This window comes from Archocentrus centrarchus, chromosome 17 (assembly GCF_007364275.1).
Source record: "Archocentrus centrarchus isolate MPI-CPG fArcCen1 chromosome 17, fArcCen1, whole genome shotgun sequence".
Taxonomy (NCBI): domain Eukaryota; kingdom Metazoa; phylum Chordata; class Actinopteri; order Cichliformes; family Cichlidae; genus Archocentrus; species Archocentrus centrarchus.
This window is the reverse complement of record NC_044362.1, coordinates 3,970,553-3,990,908: the sequence shown is the minus strand read 5'-3', so window position 1 is coordinate 3,990,908 and position 20,356 is coordinate 3,970,553. Positions and strand designations below refer to the sequence as shown.

The following is a 20,356-nucleotide window of genomic DNA, read 5'->3' as shown; positions in this document are numbered from 1 at the left end:
TTTTTTCACGACGAAAATGAGACGATTACTAAATTAAAACCACCTTAAGGATAAAAACGATGACGATTCGTCAAGATGAAACCATTTCCGAAACTGTTAATTTTCTTGACACTTTCGTAGTGTCAAGACGTCAAGACGAAAGTGTCAATTAATTTCGTCATCGTTTTTTTATCCTTTCAGGTGGTTTTTAATTTAGTTATCGTCTCGTTTTCGTCTTGGAAAAAAGGGTCGTTGGCAAAAACTATGATGAACATATTTCGCCGATGAAATTAACACTGCTTCTGTGGAGCGAGCTCCCAGTTTGGACAGACACCCTCTCTATTTTTAAGATTAAGCTGAAAGATTAGGCCTTTTTGATCTAGCTTATAGTTAGGGCTGGATCAGGTGACCCTGAACCCTCCCTTAGTTACACTGCAATATGCCTAGGCTGCTGGGGGGGTTCCCATGATGCACTGAGTGTTTCTTTTCATTCATCTCTTTTTACTCTGTTTATAACCCACTCTGCATTCAGTCATAGTTATTAATCTCTGGCTCTCTTCCACAGTGTGTCTCTTTTAAAAAAAAAAAAAGTCCACTTCAAACTTCCTGTAACCTTGACATCAACAGCAATTTACGGTGGCAAAAATCCCTCTTTGGTTGCAGGGTTTGACACAGTGTTACCAAGAAAATACAAGAACACTGCCATTCTCACTATGGACTCTCATTATATAAAGTGATATTTAGATCTGTAAATGGTTTTAAACTGAGGTAACTACTGAGATAATGGATGGGAAACTGCGGTCAAGATTAAACAAGAAAACAGCATCAGCCAGTGTCAGAATTAAAACATTATACTGACCCACAAACAACGCTGAGCTCTAGCTTTGCTGTTTTGTGAACTCCACCATCTGCCAGTGAATGACTGAACTGCAGTAAACTGCTATTTGTGAGTGCACTGTTGTTCTATTTGACCACAATTAAAATTTGACTTTATTTGGAGTTTAATCTGGCCTTGAAGGGAAATAGTGTTTGCACCACGGGAAGCATCTGTTCTCTTAAAATGACTTCATTTTCCTTTGCTGCTACTCTGTGCAACCATGCAGAGCATTTAAAGGCGTTAATGACTCCAAGTAGATGCTGTTGTGCTTCTGCCAGAAGTTAAAGGTGTCCCTTGTTGGTGAGCTCTGAACTGAAACACTGTTTCTCTGCTTATGGATACTTAAGCAGGGAAGGTTTCCTTTTAGAGAAGCCTTGCTCTGCAGCGTCCGTGCATCCTGCTGCAGGTACAGCCAGACTGCGTTTGATGTGTGTCTATATGAGTGAAAATATGCTTTTCTTTGTTGTTGTTTTGCTTTGTTTTTTTAACCAGTGTCTTACTGGCTCACCTAATGGTTACTACCTACTTGGCTCCACAGGCACACCATATCCAATTAATATTGTGACTGGTGCGATGAGGCAGCAGGTCTATAGAATGTCCTCACAACGGTTACTATATTTAAATGGTTTTCTCTATTTCTTTTTGCCATTGTCGATACGGAGTGCTTCGTTATTAGTCTACTAACGAAAGGAAACGTGCAACGTGCAGCCTGTGAGCACCACTTACACTAAACAAAGACAGGATAAGAGCCTGCAGCCTTGCCAGCAGCTCTCAGAGGTTGTACTGCTTGCAGAAAGACGACCACACTGCAAGATGGAAAAAAGTTTGAAGTCTGGTAATGAGCCAGTTACTGAGGAGTAAATGTAAATAAGGTATAGACTATTATGGTAGCAGGTTTATTGTAACATCTCTCACATTTACTGTGATACGCCTTCATCGCGTTCTACAACAAAATGCGGACAGCCTCCAGACAAGTGCAAACTATTATCCATTCAGCTCCCTTGTTGTATGGATTTTGCAGAGCAACGTCAAATAGTAAAATAATAATTCAAATCTCCTCTCCTCTCCTCTCCTGCGTTTGCTGAGGCTCTTGTCTTTTCAGTGGGCTGCTGCGTTGTGTTTCTTGTTATTTAAACAGACATAGGTCCTAAAAACTACTCGGTTGTCATTCTCTTGTACACCATTTCATGTGGATGCCTTTAAGCTACGTTTTTACAGCTTCACTACAGATTCTGGGCTTACAGCGTCCCTGACTCCAATTTTAAAAAGAGAATCCAAATGAATCGTTGTTGGCTGTAAAGTAAGATTTCAGTGTGTAGGTTAAAGTTTCGAATCTTGATTTTTGGTAGCAAATCATTCAAAGTGTCGCAAGATGTAGTAATAATGACTGAACTCACATCCTAGATGATGTCAGAAAATCTCTTGGCTGCAGTTTTGTTGTCTTCTTCCAGCCGTGTGTAGAAATGTGTTTCTGCAAATGAATGAGGCCATTTAAGATTTCATTGAGAATGTTAAGTTTAGGATCATGATTTTTGGTTCCAAGCCCTCAGCAGCATATACACAACTCTTCTTGTGCAGTGAGTGGTGTCTTCTCTGACAGTCTCTCTTGGCTAAAGCTTTATTTTGGCGTTGTCTTCTTTTCATGTTTGTTTGTGTCCACTGGGCACCCACAGGTGCTGTACCACACTGACTGACTATTAACCTGTTAACTGACCACGTCCCATCTGTGGGAGGTATGTAGTGCGTTTTATATGGCAGGCTAGACCCTCCCATTTTGATCGACAGCTCATTTGGCCAGTTAACAGGTTAATTTGTTTTTGTGAGAACAATTTAAAACCTCAAATCTATTCTAACATTAACATCAGCACAAAAACTGTGTGCAGGAGCTTCATGGCCGAGCAGCTCCTCAGGTGCAATTTTTAGGTAGTCCAGTAATTTTGTCCCTATACTATATGCGTATTTGTAACATGTGAGAACAGATAATCTGCTCAGATGAACAGGTGAAAAAGTTAGCTCAGGCACTGTGTGCTTGTACTGAGTTCACTTCCATATGCAGCTGGAACGCTCGTGGTGCAGAAAATTAGTGTAGCTAAAATGTACCACATGTGGGCTGATTAAAATCTAAAGAACTGGACTGCAAATAGAATAGAATGGCAGCAAACTACCTGAATTATGAGCTCATTCAGCTGAACAGTATCTTTGCATTTCATGTATCAGTCACTCCCCTGACCAACGTGAGCTGAGCACAGCAGAAGATGAAGAGGCTTCCTTTTACTTTTTTTGCCTTTTTTCTCACACTGGCTTCCTCTCAGCAGGGAATTAACGCTGCCTACTACCCACCCTTGGAGCAGAGAATTGAATCTTAATTACCACGACGTTCCATCTTTCATTTCATGTATGAGTGACCCCATTTGTTTTCTAGCCCCCTGCAACATATATGGTGGGCCGAGGACTCACGCTCCTCACATCAGCTGTGATAATATTTGTAAAGATCCAGCTTAATGGGCTGTTTGTTGAGTGGAACATTCTTATGATATGCTAATTCTAAATCCTGTCAGAGTTTCATTATAAAATTGGCTCTTAAGGCTGGCACTTCAACCTGTGTGTCACCCCGGCACTGTGTCACCTGTGTTGGCTCAGTTTAGTTAATTATCTTCTAAAGTCAGCGTTCCTGAACGAGGGATGACAGCAGATCACTGGGAGGCTGCTGATTGCTTATAGCAATGCTGGGAGGAGTATCGGGCCATTCAGAACTACTTGTGTACATAAATGGTTCATTTTGTTTCATTTTAACTTAATGGGGCCTCCCTTGTACTTACATTACTTTCACAATGTAGTTTTCCCATAAACTGCACAGCTTCCAGAAGTACTAAATAGGGAATCAATTGTATAATAATACTTTTAATGCAACTACAGTACCAGTCAAAAGTTTGAACACAACTCATGGATTCATATGAATGGGAAAGTGAGTCCAAACTTTTGACCGGTACTGTATGCATTCGTGATGCTTCAGCTTTCATCAGTGGGAGAGTGCTGGACACAGGCACAAAGATACACAAAGACTTTTCATTTTAATTGACTTTTGGCTTTGTGGAGATTTTGTTTTCTATGCATCTATGAAGCATTGGCTCAGGAAGGCCATGAAGTCAAACTGAAACGTGGCCGCAGCAGATCAGCTGATTTTAATGCCGGCCCACATCAGCTAATGGATCCGCTTCCAACATTCTACACATCCTATGGTTTATCTCATAAAGGCCACACTATTTAAGCTCCCTTACCATGTTGGTGCGTTCATGCAAGGCACTTTACAACCCACCTCCACCCAACCTTCTCTTTTCATGTTGTATCTGACTCGATGAAGGTCGTGTCTGTTGTCATCAGCGCCTGCTTTGTTTCGTGCGGGGGTCTTGCTGCTGCGCCCTGCCTTCAACATTCTGTGGAAGGGTAGATGTCCCCAAAGAGAGACATGCCACAAATATAAAATATTGTACACTAAAATATCTGCCTTCTCTTAACCACAGTGGTCTTAACTGAACGATCTTATGCTGTTTACGCTTAAGAGACTATGTTAAGAATTTGCAACATAATTTTAAAAATTACAACTGTCTTTCTTTCACCTTCTGAGTTCTCAGTCGTTACTGGTGACAACCCCAAACCTGTACAAGAGAAATGGTACTTAGTTTACTTCCCTTGTCTGGTCGTGATTAGTTTCAGGTGTTTCCTCTCTGCCCCAGTCACCCATCTGTGTATTTATGGTTGTTATTGTCCCCTCTGTCGGTGTCAGAGTGTCTATTTCAGTACCTGTTTCCCTTGCGTCATTCTGTTCCTGTTCTCTGTGCCCTAGTGTCTCCAGCCCACAGGGAATTTTTAGTTACTTTTCTTCTCTGACTTGATTTCATGTTTGGATGTGTGTTTATCTTATGCACTTCTCATCCGTCTGCATTTTGGGTCCACGCACACCAACAATTTTGGATTGTCATCCATTAATCCCACCTGATCCTGTTGCAGGCTGCAAACACCTCACTAAAATACTAGAGGGCATCAAATTTGAAACGGATACAGAAAGTGTTGAGATGATAATGTCCTGAGTTTAAGAAGGCAAATTAAAGGAGATCAAAGAAAAGTCCTGTACCAACATATGATCAATTAAACCGATTAAACAGAGGGAAATTAAAATCCTGCCTCTAATTACATTTCAGCTTTAAGTAAACCATTGTTATCTTCTGTAGCTGGGGAAAATAAAGGCCCCGGTCACCATTTGGGGAAATATGATAATACATATTTTGTCTATTGGTCTATGTCTAATCATGGAAGACTGCCAATCAAACACTGAAGAAAAAACTAAACTAAGCAGTGCTCTGTCAAGGCAAGATGCTCTGTAACAACCTTTAAGTCTGTGACAGAGGAGACATAAATTACAGCACTTTGTATGACAAATGTGGCACTGCAATTTCATAAACACACCATGCAGTCAAGGTATTAGAGGATCTGGTGCTAAGCCTTGAAGCTGGTAGTGTTTTCCAATTTCACAAAACCAAAGGTGTGATGTTCCAACTTATTCACACCTTCCCGGGACATCTTGCCTCCCAAAACCTTGCATAAGATCTATCAAAAGGGAGAAAAGAACCCTAGAGCAGAGAGCTCGTGTGTGTGTGTGTGTGTGTGTGTGTGTGTGTGTGTGTGTGTGTGTGTGTGTGTGTGTGTGTTTGTGTGTTGGGGGGTGGGGGTGGGATTGGGTGGGGTGGGGTGGGGTGGGGTGGGGGGTGGGCTATCAACCTAGCTTTGGGACTTTGGTTTTGAAATAGTGAGTGGCTGAGGTTTGAGGGTATTATTCTCCTCTTTTGTTTGGCACACACAGCGATCTAGTCTGTTCTATGTCCTCCTTCTATCTCTCTGACACACACATGAACAATCTGTCACACATACCATCCTCCCAGTTGTTTTCCTCTCGCCACAATAAATTTATCAGCCCATCCCAGCAGACGAGTTTCAGCCCAACTTCCTAGGCACCCCCAGAAGCTAAAATCCACTTTGCTTGTGTGTGTGTGTGTGTGTGTGTGTGTGTGTGTGTGTGTGTGTGTGTGTGTGTGTGTGTGTGTGTGTGTGTGTGTGTGGGCACGTGTGTGTGTTTGAGTGAGAAGTTGCAGAAAAAATACGGAGAGAGAAGGAGGGAGATACAATGAATACTAACACCGAGCTCTGAAAGTCAAACAATATTTGCCATGTAGATTAGCCTCCTCTCTTTTTTCTGCATTCATTTTTCATCCCAACTTGCCTCATGTGAGGCGGCTGCAAGTGTGTGAATGTGAAATTGGATTGCGTGCGTTCCCTTAAATTAGATAAAACTTTGATGATCCCCTGAATGCAGTCATGCCTGTGGCGGAGCACTGTACGTCTGCCTGTGCTTTTGTCTGCCCTCGTGTGTGCTGCGAACTCAGGAGCCTTTCCTGATATTTTTTTTTTTAGCTTGTTACTCAAACACACGAGGCTCCAAATGCACTAAAGGCCTCATATTTTATGGCAAACAGCACAACGTTAAGCTCCTGACAAAATCCATAATGTCAGCAGAACAAGAAAAGCCACATAATTACACATCTTCCTCTTCTCTTTGCACTGTGTCAGTGCATCTTTATAAAGACTTAATACGCAGCAAAAAAAACCAAAAAAAAAAAAAAGAAAAACTTTGGAGCTTTGCAAAGTTGGGTGTTGTCAAAATATTGTTAAAAAAATATATATATTGTTTGTCTACATAATGTCACTCAATTTCCACCTGCATGTCACCACCCACACAATCAGCTGAACTATATGAGGAGACTCAAAATGCTCACACAGTTTAAGAAAAACTGTCTCCAATTAAATCCTGCTTACACGTTCCATGTCATTAATAAGTCAGCTGGTGATGTGTTGAGATGTAGCAAATGGAAAAAAAACACCAAACTAACCAGTTTGGGAAGTGAACACCCCCCCCCATCATTAGTATACAGAGATTGGTCTGAACAAACCACACCAGGTGCCACTCCTGTCAGCTAAGAACAGGAAACTGAGACTACAGTTTACATGGGCTGCAACATTCAGATGATAGGATGAGAATTGTGCATACACAACATTGAAATATGGATCAGTCCCACCTTGTATTAATAGTTCAGGCTGCTGCTTCTGGTGGTGGTGGTGTAGGGATATTTTTTTCCATACTTTGAGCCCCTTAGCCTCAATTGAGCATTGTTTAAATGCCAGGACCTTTACGACCATCTTCTGACGCCTGCTTTCAGCAGGTTAATGCACCAGTGTCACAGAGCTCAGACCATCTCAGCCTGGTTTCTTGAAAATGAGTTCACTGCACTCAAATGGCCTCCACAGTTACCAGATCTCAATCCAACAGAGCACATTTGGGATGTGGTGGAACGGGAGATTTGCATCATGGATGTGCAGCCAACAAACCTGCAGCAGCTCCATCATGCTATCATCTCAATATGGACCACAATCTCTGAGGAATGTTGCCTCTGAAGGCAAAGGGGGTTCAACCTACAGCTAGCAAGATATGCCTAATAAAGTGTCCAGTGAGTGTAGCAGGCTGTCTGCATTAGCGGAGCTGTAAACCAGGTACAGTAGTTTACAAATTATCGCCAGTAAATTTCAAATTGAATAATTATGGACATAATCATAGCAACACTTCACAGGTACACACTGTATAAACAGAGTGTTACTGAGCATAAACTGCTTCCAGCTTGGACCGATAAATCATCACCCTCCCACCTGCTGCATCTGCATCTGGAACTGTAACCGAACAAACTTGTGCAACACGCTCCCTGTCCAGCTGTCCACAGCTCATCCTCTCTGTACAACCAGCCTCAATACCAGGCCAACAAGTGTACTTTATCAACACAGGTTACATTTATCTTTCTTTTTTTTTTTTTTTAGTTTGGCTTTTATTCAAGCATCACCACCATTTTTCATTGGAATTAGAAATTAAAAGAATCTTATTTTCAGGGTTATTGCTATGCAGAAAAGTGTTGTTAGGTAATTTCAAAACTAAAGCAAACTAATCTGCATTAAAAAAAAACCCCACAAAATGTCAACTGTGGGTATTTTTGATTTATTAAATATTTGTCTGTTATCATATCTAAGAGGTTTAAAGAGCAGAATGATTCAGTATCAGCTCATTTGTTCTTCAAGCTTCTTCCTGAATTTAAATCGCTACGAGTGCTGAGTGCACTGCACTCTCGCTGGTCATCCAACTATTTCACTGCAGCCCAAAGCAAGTATTAAATAGCCACGCTGTGAGCCATTTTTTTCAGTCTCCAGTGTGATGCTAATTATGCAAATATGAACATAAATTGTATATTAGGTATGAGCAGGCTCTTGAATAACCACACAAATTTCTTTTATATGCATTCAGGTGTTAAGTGAACCAATTTTCTTTCAAACCAGTTCAGAAACTCAACCAGAGCGTCCTTCAGTGCGGCCTCTTTGTGGCTCAGCTGCAGTTCAGCAGTTTGCTCATGAACATTAGCCCGTACCTGATTCCACGAACTCTTGGTTGAAGTTGTTCCAGGCCTCTTTGCTCTTCTCCAGGTTCTCCTCCATGACCTTGATGTCAGCAAAAGGACAGTTGCATTCTGGGAAGCGAGGAGAGCACCGGCACCAGCAGTCGTTGTTGCGGCAGAGCAGCTCGCCCTCCGAGTTGCATGCCACATAGCTGAGGGCTGCCTCCACAAAACGCCCACGCAGAAACTCTGGCAGGACATCTTGCAATCCTGGGGAAAAAAAAGGAAACACATGGTAAGGTATTTTGGGGTTTTTTTTTTTTTTTTTTTTTTTTGGGGGGGGGGGGGGGGGGGGGGGGGGGGTTAGAATATGGTCTTATTTTTTAACAAGCTGGCTCCAAAAGCTGTCATATGTTATTTGAGGCTATTTTAAGGCTCCAAGCAAACATTTTTTCATTTTTAGCCCTTGTGATTCATTTGAGAACATTGTGAAATCCTGTGGCCCATATGATTTCTTACAGGATTTTAAACATTAATTTCAAACACATGAGGATGTTGAAAATGTTAAAAATATAATATATAGTAATCACAGCCTCAGCAGGGTGGGCTCACTTGTGCTGCCTGTTTTCACAAACTATGAATAATATCCACACGATTTTCAGCTGTAATATCTATTTGCAATTTATGACACTAGAGTGATGCTTCTAACTGAAGCTCCAATATTTATGAATTAGCCATAATGTTAGAACCAGCGGCCCATTCACATTCAGGTTAATGCCATTTTTAAGCCTTTGCTGAAGCGTCCTGTCTGGATGTCTCTTTGTTGTCCAATTTCAGGCCGATTTCAAAGCTTCCTTTTGTTTCTAACATTTTGGAAAAAGTGGTGGCCTTACAACTGCAGTACTTTTTAAACATTCAAAGTGTTTGAGGTATTTTAGTCGGGTTTAAAAAAATACTTTCATCTACAAGTGCATAATATCAAAAGATTCAGAGAATCTGGAAAAATCTCTGTGTGCAAGGCTGAAAATCAGTATTGCAAGAGTTTTGCAAGATCCCAAGTTACTTTTGTGTGTGTGTGTGTGGGTGTGGGTGTGGGTGGGGGCCTTTGAGAGAAGGAGTGTGGGTGTGAGACAGGTTCATTCCTTCATGCCTGTTCTGTTTTGTCGTGGTTACGGCCAACAGTAACTGTTGAGTCAGCAGTTAAAGACGAGTTTTGCTGGCAGTCTCTCGCCCATCCTTTCACTTAAAAACGTGCAGGATCTCACACAAGCACATCTTTTTTTTTTCCTCCAGTGTCCCTTGCGGGGCTCCGTACTCTTGATCAGTTGAGTCCTCTATCAGACAAGAATGGGATAGCATTCCTCTCCCAGAAGTCCAGCAACTGGTCTCCTAAGTTCTCAGACATTTGTGGACTATTGTTAAAGGAAGACGGGATGCTGCACAGCAGTAAACACGGCCCTGTCCAAACCTTTGGAGATCAATTTCACCTCATTTTGAATTTGCTGCCATCAATATTTTTCTTTAATTTTATATTTTTGGTACATTTTCTCACCTTAAACATTCAATATGTTTTCCATGTTCTAGTGTGAATAAAATGTTGAATAAATACAAACAATTATATACATAAGTTTATAGTACATACATGTTTTCATGGCATGGGTTTCCATAGCTGAGCAGCTCCTGTAGGTGTTGTGGACATGGCCCAGTACATTTGCCCATATAGTTTACATATATGTATATACTGTACACAGCAAAATATGTACAATGGTATTATCACAGGGAGGGTAGGATACTTTCCACTTGTATTTTCAGTGGCAGATCCTGCAGGATATAATATAAGTGGATATGCAAGATACAAAAATGACAAGCATGCCCAGGGGCATATTTCAGGAACAATCATCAGTAGCAACTGTCACCTGGTCTACAATTGTCCCCAAAAAAAACCTGCAGTTTCGGCCACACGCAGCTTGTTTCATGCCTGCAGCATTCACTATTTCTTCAGCCTGCTATTTAAAAGAATAGTTAATGTAATAGTTCTGAAGATGATGGATGTGGAGCCTTATTTACATGAGCAATCCAATGTCTTTTTTTCCATTTCCACTACCAAATAATGAGCCTGGAGAAAGAAAGGCTGCCTCCTTCTAAATGTTGTTTCCATTGCTACTTTTGGAAGTTTGATGGTCACTGTACAGACTGATATAGTATGTCCAGAGTCTGACACTAGACTTTAAGGTATATACCTGCACATAGAATATGTGGCATCACTAGTTACTGACAGTTGTACACAGTTAAGATTATTAGTAAATGCACAAAATCTTAATTTAATCCTATTCACGATGCACGAAGGTCTTCAGGGGACGTTTCATTTTATTCTTTTCATTAAAGGAAAATGAAGGAAACTAGAAAAAGTCAGAATCTCACAATTAGGCATGACTTAAGTGGAAAAGTTGGTGATGCACTAACAAAAAAAAAAAAAAAAAAAGCTGTAAAAATGCAATCAATGCAGACTATTATTTGTGTTTTGTTTTGCAGAGTTTCTCTGCAGAGTCTCTTGAATTTCACTCATTTCTGTGTGGGAGCTCGGCTGTTGTCACACTCACATGGGAACCCTGACTATAAAAGAGTGATTGTTAACATTATTACACCATTATAATCCACGATTTTCCTCTTATTGGTCTCGTAGGCTGACATGCCTGAGAAAGCGCTATTAGCAAATGGGAATATGCACAACCAATGTTACATAACCAACTACCCACCTAGCTACCTGTGAGCCATTAAACCTACACGGACACCTCACTCAAAACCTAAAAAACAAACTCAGCAAGTGTTTTTTTTTTTTACATTAAATATTAATTATTGCAGGATTGAATATCGTTAACAATTTCAGATTGATGTTGCACTAATTGAAGGTTCAACCGTCTTCATGTCCTTTAACAGCAGGATAAGAGCTTGTTTCAATTTCACTGCTTTCATTAATGACATTATTTTAAAAAAAAATACAGTGGCATGCTAATTATGGTGCCAAAGTTTCATGGATACAGAGTCTAATAAACCAAATCAAAAGCTCATGTGTGATATTTAAAGTGCATCGTCATCGTAGGCAGCTTTCTGTGTGGCGCTCATGCTGCTTCTCTGAATCTGTCTGTTCATCCATGTCTGTCTCCCTGTCTGTCGGTGTAATAATCATCAATTTGTTGTGTCAAAAGCTTCCTCTCTCCTCGCTTCAGAAGCTCATTCTGGAGGATTTTCAACAGCCAAGTCAATCCCGCTGTGCCCTGCTATGAATATGCATGTCTCTTCTTTGGTATTTACTCTTTCAATGGCTTGGAAAGAGATGTAATTAGTCACATTTTTCCTCTTCCATGATTTGGCAGGTGCTTTGAGGTCTTTGCGTGTGTGTGTGTGTGTGTGTGTGTGTGTGTGTGTGTGTGTGTGTGTGTGTGTGTGTGTGTGTGTGTGTGTGTGTGTGTGTGTGTGTGTGTGTGTGTGTTTTTGTACTAGTTCCAAATCTGGCAGGGGTTTCTTCAGTTTTGGAGACCGCTAAATAACACAAATAACACACTTTCCATCACCAGCCACTATCACACTGTCTCTCTTCCACCTCGCTCTTTGTTGCTCTGTTTTTCGACTTCGCGTCTCCTTTGTTTTCTGTCCTTCATTCTTTCAGTAACACAGTCACGCTGGAAAAGTTGTGGTTCAAGTAGAAGTATTTTCCAAATCAATGTTGGAATTAATGAACCACATAACTTTGCATTCAAATGATTACATAGGACATTTTTTACACTCTTCATTATAACAAGAAAATATTGCTAATTAACATTGTTGGGGCGCTAGAAAAATGCTAATACCAAAGGTGCACAGTACAATGCCCACTTGCAGTTTGAAAATTTTACATTTATATGGTTTAAAGTTAGATAGCAGATCATAAAATTTCATAAATGTGGCACTCATTTAAAAAAAATACGTAAAATAGTCTAAAGGTGGTTAACTGCAGGTTAAGAGTTAATTTTTTAGTTGCATCCTTACACATTCTATTCTTAACATGAGCTTTTTTATTTAGTATTTTGAAAATTATTTAAAAATATTTAAAATGTACTATTTAAAATATTTTTAAATGATTTAAAAATATTTTTAAAAGTACATTTTCAGGTTTTTGTTTTTGATTTCAGGAAAAAAAAATGAATTTCCCACCTTTCAGGTCAAGTTATCCAAAACTAATTTCAGATGTTTCCTTTGTGAAGAATGTGAACGACGGTGTTAGTACCCTGACCAGTGTTACTTAAGCTGCAGAGATCACAGGAGCACAAAGCTGCTGCAGAAAAACTCTCACTTCACTGATTTAGCTGTTAGCTAGTTGCAAGCTACTTCACCCCAGAGGTAACTCAGTCCAAGCATTGTCTTTCCATTATGAAGTTGGTGGTGGATGTGTTCTTGAGAGACCTTTTGACATTAGGAAAATGGTAGCCATGTGTACTGTAGAAGGCAGTGTAAACTGATAAGGATCATGGCTTTGTATATTCTGCAGTCAGCAACAGCAACAAACTCAAGAGACAGGACAACGGAGAAAGGAGCAAACATGAGAGGCAGGCTACATACAGTAAGCGGATTTTCTCTATCATTATAAGATTTAGGTAAAGGCAGCACCTTAGTGTATTTTCACAGAACTGCAGCCACATGTTTAGAAGATTTTCAGCTTCTAAACATTCATTTTCAGATTTGGCAGATTCTTGTAAACTTATCAGCAGCAGGGAGGAAGGCAGAGAAGATGACTGACACTGACTGATGTCCATGATCTTCATTCTTTCCGAGCTCCAGTCAGTGTGTGCAAGTCTGGAATAATATGTAGTGTATTGATATTTTACATTTTTTTTCCAGCAAGATTAAATTAGATAGTAACCGTGATGCTGTAAACATTATTGTTGCAGCTCTAGACTTTAAGGCCCCCATTTCTAATAGAATTTTAATTTCTTGACACACACACACGCACACACACACACACACACACACACACACACACACACACACACACACATACACCACCCATTTCAACCCCATTAATAAATTAATTTAAAAAAAAAAATCAAAAATCCTGGACTGCCCCTGCAGAAATAGAGAACCAATAAAAGGATCAAAGAACTGAACAGAGAGAATTGTATTATAAATATAACATCATATATATGTATAGCCACAGCTGGCTTGTAGTTACATGCTGATTATCTGAAAATTAGACTCTTCACCACCTGCTGCAACCAATTTGTAGGATGATTATCCATAAAGAGTTCTGCATAAGTTATATGCAGTATTACAATAAAGAACTTTAAGAGAGAAATTCTGTGACACTCTTCCAAACTGCGGATGGTTATTAGAGCACCAGCAGGCTGCAGAGACTTTGTACTTCTCTACTGATTTTGTGCAACCATCACAATTTAGTAGTTTTTTTATATGCAACATAATAAAATGTTGAGTGAAAATGAGGACAGCTAATTCAGCACGGCTGTTAGGCCGTGACTGCTCCTCCCCTCACCTTGATGCTTTTCACATTTGAATGCATGTTGTTGTTGAAGGGGCACATTAGCTTCCAGCAACTTCAGTGAAAAAGGTTGTCTTGATCGTCATGCAGCTCACATCTGCTGATCCAATGTGAATAAAAACACTTTAATTTGTCACATAGAGCGTCTAGGCCGAATATTAGTCCCCATGTGGCATTTCATATCATTTAAAGCTCCAACGATGTAATTAAACCTGTATGAATGTCACTGAGGTGGGATTGACATTGGCAGACTTATTTTGGTTAAAAGGGGCCGTCAATGTGACTTTTCCTGAATTGTCAAATGCACATAAACTCAGAAAGGAGGATTAGCTGAAAAGGAGTCACATCCTCTGACATTTGAATGGGAGCTGAAATGAAAGCCTTTTCACCAGCCAGTCAATCAAATGGGAGTGCATCTCCTGATTCTCAACTTTTAAAGGACTTGGAAAACAGACTTGTTTTCCTATTAACCCTCTGAGGTCTGAGCCATCACCCCAACCCTAACCCTGACTCTAACCATAGGCAAACAGTTTGTGACCTTATTTTCAAGACTCTGAAGAACAATTTCATTAAATAAATAAATAAATAAATATTCTGATTGGCAAAGTATAGAGTTAGGGTCAGGCCTGGGGTCAGCACTGAGGACAGCTTAGACCTCAGAGGGTTAATGTGCCTAATAAGAGATATGTGTGTTATTATAGTAGAAATATATTTTACCCCAATATACTTATTTTAATCATTTATGTTGAGTTTCCTAGTTATAAACACCACTGGTTAAGTAATTTGAGCCATTTTCACAGCTATAGTGAGAATCAGGTCACATTGTGCAAAGTTATCCTTTCTCTCATGTAGCACACAGCAGATAATAATCTGCTTCAGATGCTGTATTCTGTTTGGCTTCAGCCTCCCATATTGTTTGGGTAAAATCTGACCCATTTTGACATTTGACAGCAGTTTAAAAAAAGAGGGGGGCTACTGTAAATCTCATTATTTTAGCCTAATTTGACTAATTTTCCTAAAGTGATCCAAAAAATACACAAAAATTCAAATATTTTAAAAATTGTATATAAATGTGACCTTTTTCTAATGAGATGAATTTCAGATCCACCAGCGTGGATCAAATGATGATTGTGGGGAAGCTTAGACCCGTGAAACTGTACACGTCTCATCTGTGCATCGTTTTTATGGGGCAGTGGCAACAGAGTTCAAAGGGGACCTTGATGCTGTCACAAGAACTGTGTGTTTTCCAACCATATCTACAGAGACAGGCACCTGCTGGTCTTTGAAGGATCGTGGGGGAATCTTGAAACTGTGAAATAGTAAACCAGCACAGGAGCGATCCTATATGCAACACAAATGGAACAGAGGTCACACAGAGGTCAGAGGGTGCCTTGAGAGATAGTGAAACAGACAAGAAGCTCTATAAAATCCCTGGTGGGGCCTTTCTCTGTGGAGTTTGCATGTTTCCCTCTGTGCCTACATGGCTGTCAGCTACGCTATTCTAACTGTAGTCAAAAATTTGTAGATACTTGGACAGTATGTATGAGTTAAGCAAGAGTGCTGCCTGGTACAGAGTGCAAATAACTATTCATTTGCTTAGAATTCAGCAGACAGTTACCTGTGCTTTTGACATGTGGTCTCAAACAGGCATCACGGGGACTCTGTATTAGGGTGCTGGCAGGTGAAAGACAATTTCTTGTCAAATCCATCGGACATGTGTGCTCTCACATCACATGTACTTCTGTCAAGTACTGGTTTGAAAAGTTCATGTTTGCAGTGCACCGCTGAAAATAACATTGGCTAAAGCTCCATTCTGGTTTTAAGAAAAAAAAAAACTCTGTTTTAACTGTGCTAGGTGGATTTTCTAGGATGCTGAGATGTAGTTTGAAGATAGGCCTGTTAGGTTTATTGATAATTCTGAGTTAGCCATAGGTACAGTTCTCTGAGATGGAGAAAGCATGAATAGATAAATTTCTGGACCTCTAGGTCAAGGTACAAAACTGTTGGCAGAGCCTCCAGACTGGTTCCTATAAATTACAAATTACAAGGGTCCAAATAAGAATTGGTTGTCTCATTGTTGCCCCTCTAGTGCACCTGTTGTTGAACACCAAAGCAGCTGAAACTGAGCAACAACCCCCTCTGCTACTTACTGACCAGATCAATATCCCAGAGGTTTAACTGACTTGATGCTGAACTCTGAATACTCTTGTTTCTTAAAATTTTTAGCTGTGTATTATGGGCGTGAATGTGTTACGAAGACTTGAGTATCCACGCTGTTACTCCGTTCTTTGTTTTTTCTTTACCCACAAAAATGATTTTCTTAGCATCACGAAGTGATCCGTTTTCAGTGGAAAGTGTTGAAGAAGGTACCTTTTATTGTTTTATTGTATTGTTTACTTTAACAAAAACACCTTTTTTTTAAAAACGTAACTCGTAAATCTAACACATCCATGCCAAACACACAATCTTGTTTCACAGCTTTAGTTGATTGACAGTAAATATGGCAAGAAAATCTGAAAATAACAATAAATGCTGGTATGATGATAAAGAATGGGAAAACAGAAAGTAGTCTTTTGCTACTGTGTCACCAGAGTGTAGCTGCTTTTATATTCCACATTGATTTATGGCTTATTTTACATTGAGATCTAATTAATCTGCCATTGCTGTCATTTCATTAATTAAATGTTGCTCTGAGAATGAAGTCTTAAGACACGCATTTCATCTCTTAATGATTTAAACAATCATCAGTCCTTCATAGTGTGAGTGCTACAGAGTTCATTTGCATACAGACAGAACACCAAGTTTACAGCTTTGAACTGAGAAATGATTGCAGCTTACCTTTTGATTTCTTTTCGGAGATATTAAGGATGAAAAGGCTTATCTGTTCTGACTTGACCTTCATAATGTGTAGTTTTGGCTAAAAACAGTGATAAAGTAAGACTGTCATTGGTCGCTTTTGGTTTTCCGTTTTCTCTATTTTATCACACCTGTTTCCAGTCACCACTGTGAATATCAGGAAAAAACTGTGGGTGTCTTTTTTTGATGTGGGCTTTAAGGGTCATTACCCACGGGTCTTTTCTTCCACCCAGCCACAGATTTAGATCCCCCCCTAGCAGACCAAAAATAGCAGACCCACAGCTCCCTCGCTATCTCTCAATCTCCTGCAGAGAGCACACTTTCCATTTTGGGCAATTTGAAGCTCTTAAGCCTCCACCATTATCACTACCCCTCTTTTATCAGTGTGTGAGTGTGTGTGTGTGTTCTTTCTAAGCCTTTGCTTTGGTGAGTGCTTGGTCCGCTACACTGGAATGCACTCTTGGCTGAAGAGGAGATGGTGTTGGCACCCCTGGTCTGTGCTCCTGCTCTCAGGGCCTCAGGCTTCAGGGAGCCAAGCTTCAGTATACAGTAGAGTAAAGGCCCTTTCACATAGGAAGCACCGTGCGCTGCGCTCTGAAACCCATGCTTTTCTATGGCTTGTGCCATAACAGCTTCTCAATGCATTGATCAAAGTGCAGCAGAGTGTGACGTGCATTCACACGACTAAACATCTCAGGACAGAATGACAGGGAGCAGGCACGTATTACCCGTATATCACTGAAATGACAATAAAAGTTTTGTTGTGTCCAAAAGAATAGCTTGCAGATTGCAAGAAAGGCAACTCAAAGCCTGTTTGACTGCAAAAGATGCTCTTTAGAAACACACCAGCATCCACACCTATAAAATCCAACAAACAAATGAGCATCTAAAAAAAACAGTACTTTTTGGGTGCAAAGACCTAAGCTGGAAAATGTGTGAAGGGTTTTATGAAAAGAACACCTAATGGTTCTTAAACCATGTAACGATTCTTAAAACACCTCAAATACACAAAAGGCTGAAGCTGAGTGTTTTACCACAGCTCTTGTTGTAAGCTCATGATGTAAATCTCACCTCTCAAATGAGCAGTGGGTGCATGGTGACCCAATAATCTCACTGATATCTCACTTTCTAATCTCACTTTTTACTGCCAAGAAAAAAAAAAAACACGATAACAAAAACAAAACAAAAAACAACACTTCACAAGCTTCACAACGGGTGGTAAAAGCACCCTTGGAGGGTGCAAAATCTTTGCTTTTGGCCCTTTTCTTTTTTTTCTACATGTAAATGATGAAAAATGCCTAAAAATTGTGGATGTATGTAAAAGGCAGGGCAGTAAGGTTGGGAATAGATGAGGGCGTATTGTTGTCAAGTGATTTTGATCCTACAGATCTTTCTCTTAAAAGGGAAAAATGTCTCCAGAGCTGCAAGTACGTTTTCAAAGTGTGAAGTGGCTCTTTCCCTCTACCTTGTGCTCTCTGTTTAAACTGCCTTTACATTTGAGACTGCCATTTAGAGCTTTGATGTCAGGCACCAATGAGAAATTTGGCAAATGACTTATATGCTGTGTTATATAGTGACAGCTGGTGTGCTGAGAATTTGTTTCAGTGACTGCCCAGCCTTAGACCTAAGCAGAGGGAGGCACTTGACAGACCTCTCACCCTGCAGGAGCTCACAAGAGTAATACTGCATCTGTCCTCGGGCCCTGCTCCCACTATTGATGCAATTCCAACAGAGTTCTAAAGGTCTGTTTGGGGTGCTGTGAAGGGGATCGGTTAGAGGTTTTCTTGGAGTTTCTCTCAGAAGGCTACCCAGCAGCTGTCAGCAGGCAATGGTGTCATTTCTGACCATAAATGGGGCCTGCAGCTTCATCTTTGTGCTGGTATTATAACATTTTTCTTACTGATATAGTGAGGACCTACTTAGACTGTGTGATACACTGGGGACAAGCCAATGTTGTGTTCTAGGTACATTTGTTATTGGCAAACATTTCCATCTCCAAGATACCAAATAGACTGGGAAAAACAAAAAAATGAATTCTAGTATAGTTAATATTTTTAGGTTGGGATATGAATATGTTTTAAGGAACTGTGCATTCAGAAGCTAGCATTTATTGCCATACTTTCTCAAAGCAACAGTAAAGATGTGTGTATGTGTATGAGTTAGAACCTCTAAAAGACCTGCAGGAGGTCTCAAAGAATGAGTAAAGTGGCAGTTGTGCACATGCCAGTGCAGAAAAGAGACCAGGGTCTGGTGGACTTTCAAAGTGGGGTTTGTTCTTTTTAGCCAAAAATGCAACAAAGCCTGTTGTTGCAGCTTAGTGCCTGTGGGTGGTCTCTTAATCAGCTCAGTGCCGTTAGAAATTTGACTCATGTGCTAGTATAGAAATCTGTATGTGCTATGCAGATAAAAAGATGGGAGCCTTGGTATAGGAGGCAAATTTAACAGGCACATAAAATGCCAGTGTTTGTGTCCAATGACAAATTTTGTCATGGTCCTGGGTTTAGGACTCAGTGATTTCTATTTTTTTGGATTTTCTGATTCTGTTCTCCTTTTTGGGTCTTTGCTAATTAATGGAGTTCTGTTCTGCTCGTGGTTTTCCGTGTTTGGTCCTAATACATCTTTGGTATTGCTTATCTCCTGTTCTTGTAGCAAGTTCTTGTGTCTTAGATTGAGTCTCGGTTTTCCACTTCCTGTTTTACTTTCTTAACTTTGGTCTTGTCTGCTCGTATTGAGTTTTGCTTCCTGTTTCGTTTCCTACCCTGCTGTTTCCACTTGTTCCTAATTTCCTTGTGTATATAGTGTCCCTTTTTGCTCCGTGTCACATCTTACACTCTGTGCTTCCCTATCCATATTCAGATCTAGTGAGTTTTGTAACTTGTTCTGCTGGCTCCTGTCCAGCTCTGTGCTGAAGCTGCAGATTTTGAGTTTGAGGTGTCTTGAGTCCTGCATTGGGATCCTGAAACCTACATGACAAATTTGTAACAATGTTTCCTTTTTTTAGAGGCCATAACCCCACTCTAACCTGAACAACCTGAACCAAGCATTTACAGACTGAACTATAGCAGCAATCTAAACATTACAAGGAAAGGTGTGAAGGTGAACTTAGGAGGACTTGGGAAAAGAGGAGCATGGTGCTCAGAGAATCCAGCTGCACTTAATAATAATAATAATAATAATAATAATAATAATAATAATGGATTAGACTTATATAGTGCTTCTCAAGATACTCAAAGACGTTTTACAATACTTATACTCGATTCTTTGAAAAGTGTGATGGCAGACTTCTCAGGTGTTGAAACTACATTTTGCAGATAGTGGACTCCAAAATGTGCATCTTACTTCACCACATGTTCTTGCCATGTTGTTTCATTCAGGTCATATAAATGAGCGCCACCGGTGAAAAATATAATATTACATTCTCCTTCTTCAAAAAAAAAAGAATTTTAAATAAATAAAATATATAGACTATAAAAGTAAAGGAGCTCTTATTTTCTGATTCCTTCTTGCTTGAGCAATAAGCCAATATAACTCCTGTCCTCCTCTTTGCAAAGGCTTTCTGGGAACAAATTCCCTCCATCCATCACTTATCCAACTCAGGCTTGTTGCAGTGATGGGGAGCCCGGAGCCTAT

At 40.1% G+C, this 20,356-nt stretch overlaps 1 protein-coding gene across 2 annotated transcripts in view; it reads right to left on the bottom strand.

Moving 5' to 3' along the window:
- brinp2 (bone morphogenetic protein/retinoic acid inducible neural-specific 2) overlaps window positions 1–20,356 on the bottom strand; it is a 236,099-nt gene that overhangs the window by 54,457 nt on the left and 161,286 nt on the right. For both annotated transcript variants that reach the window (XM_030752750.1, XM_030752751.1), the window contains exon 6: window positions 8,374–8,610. In XM_030752750.1, the coding sequence (XP_030608610.1) occupies window positions 8,374–8,610 (237 nt within the window). The remainder of the gene's footprint in view (window positions 1–8,373; window positions 8,611–20,356) is intronic.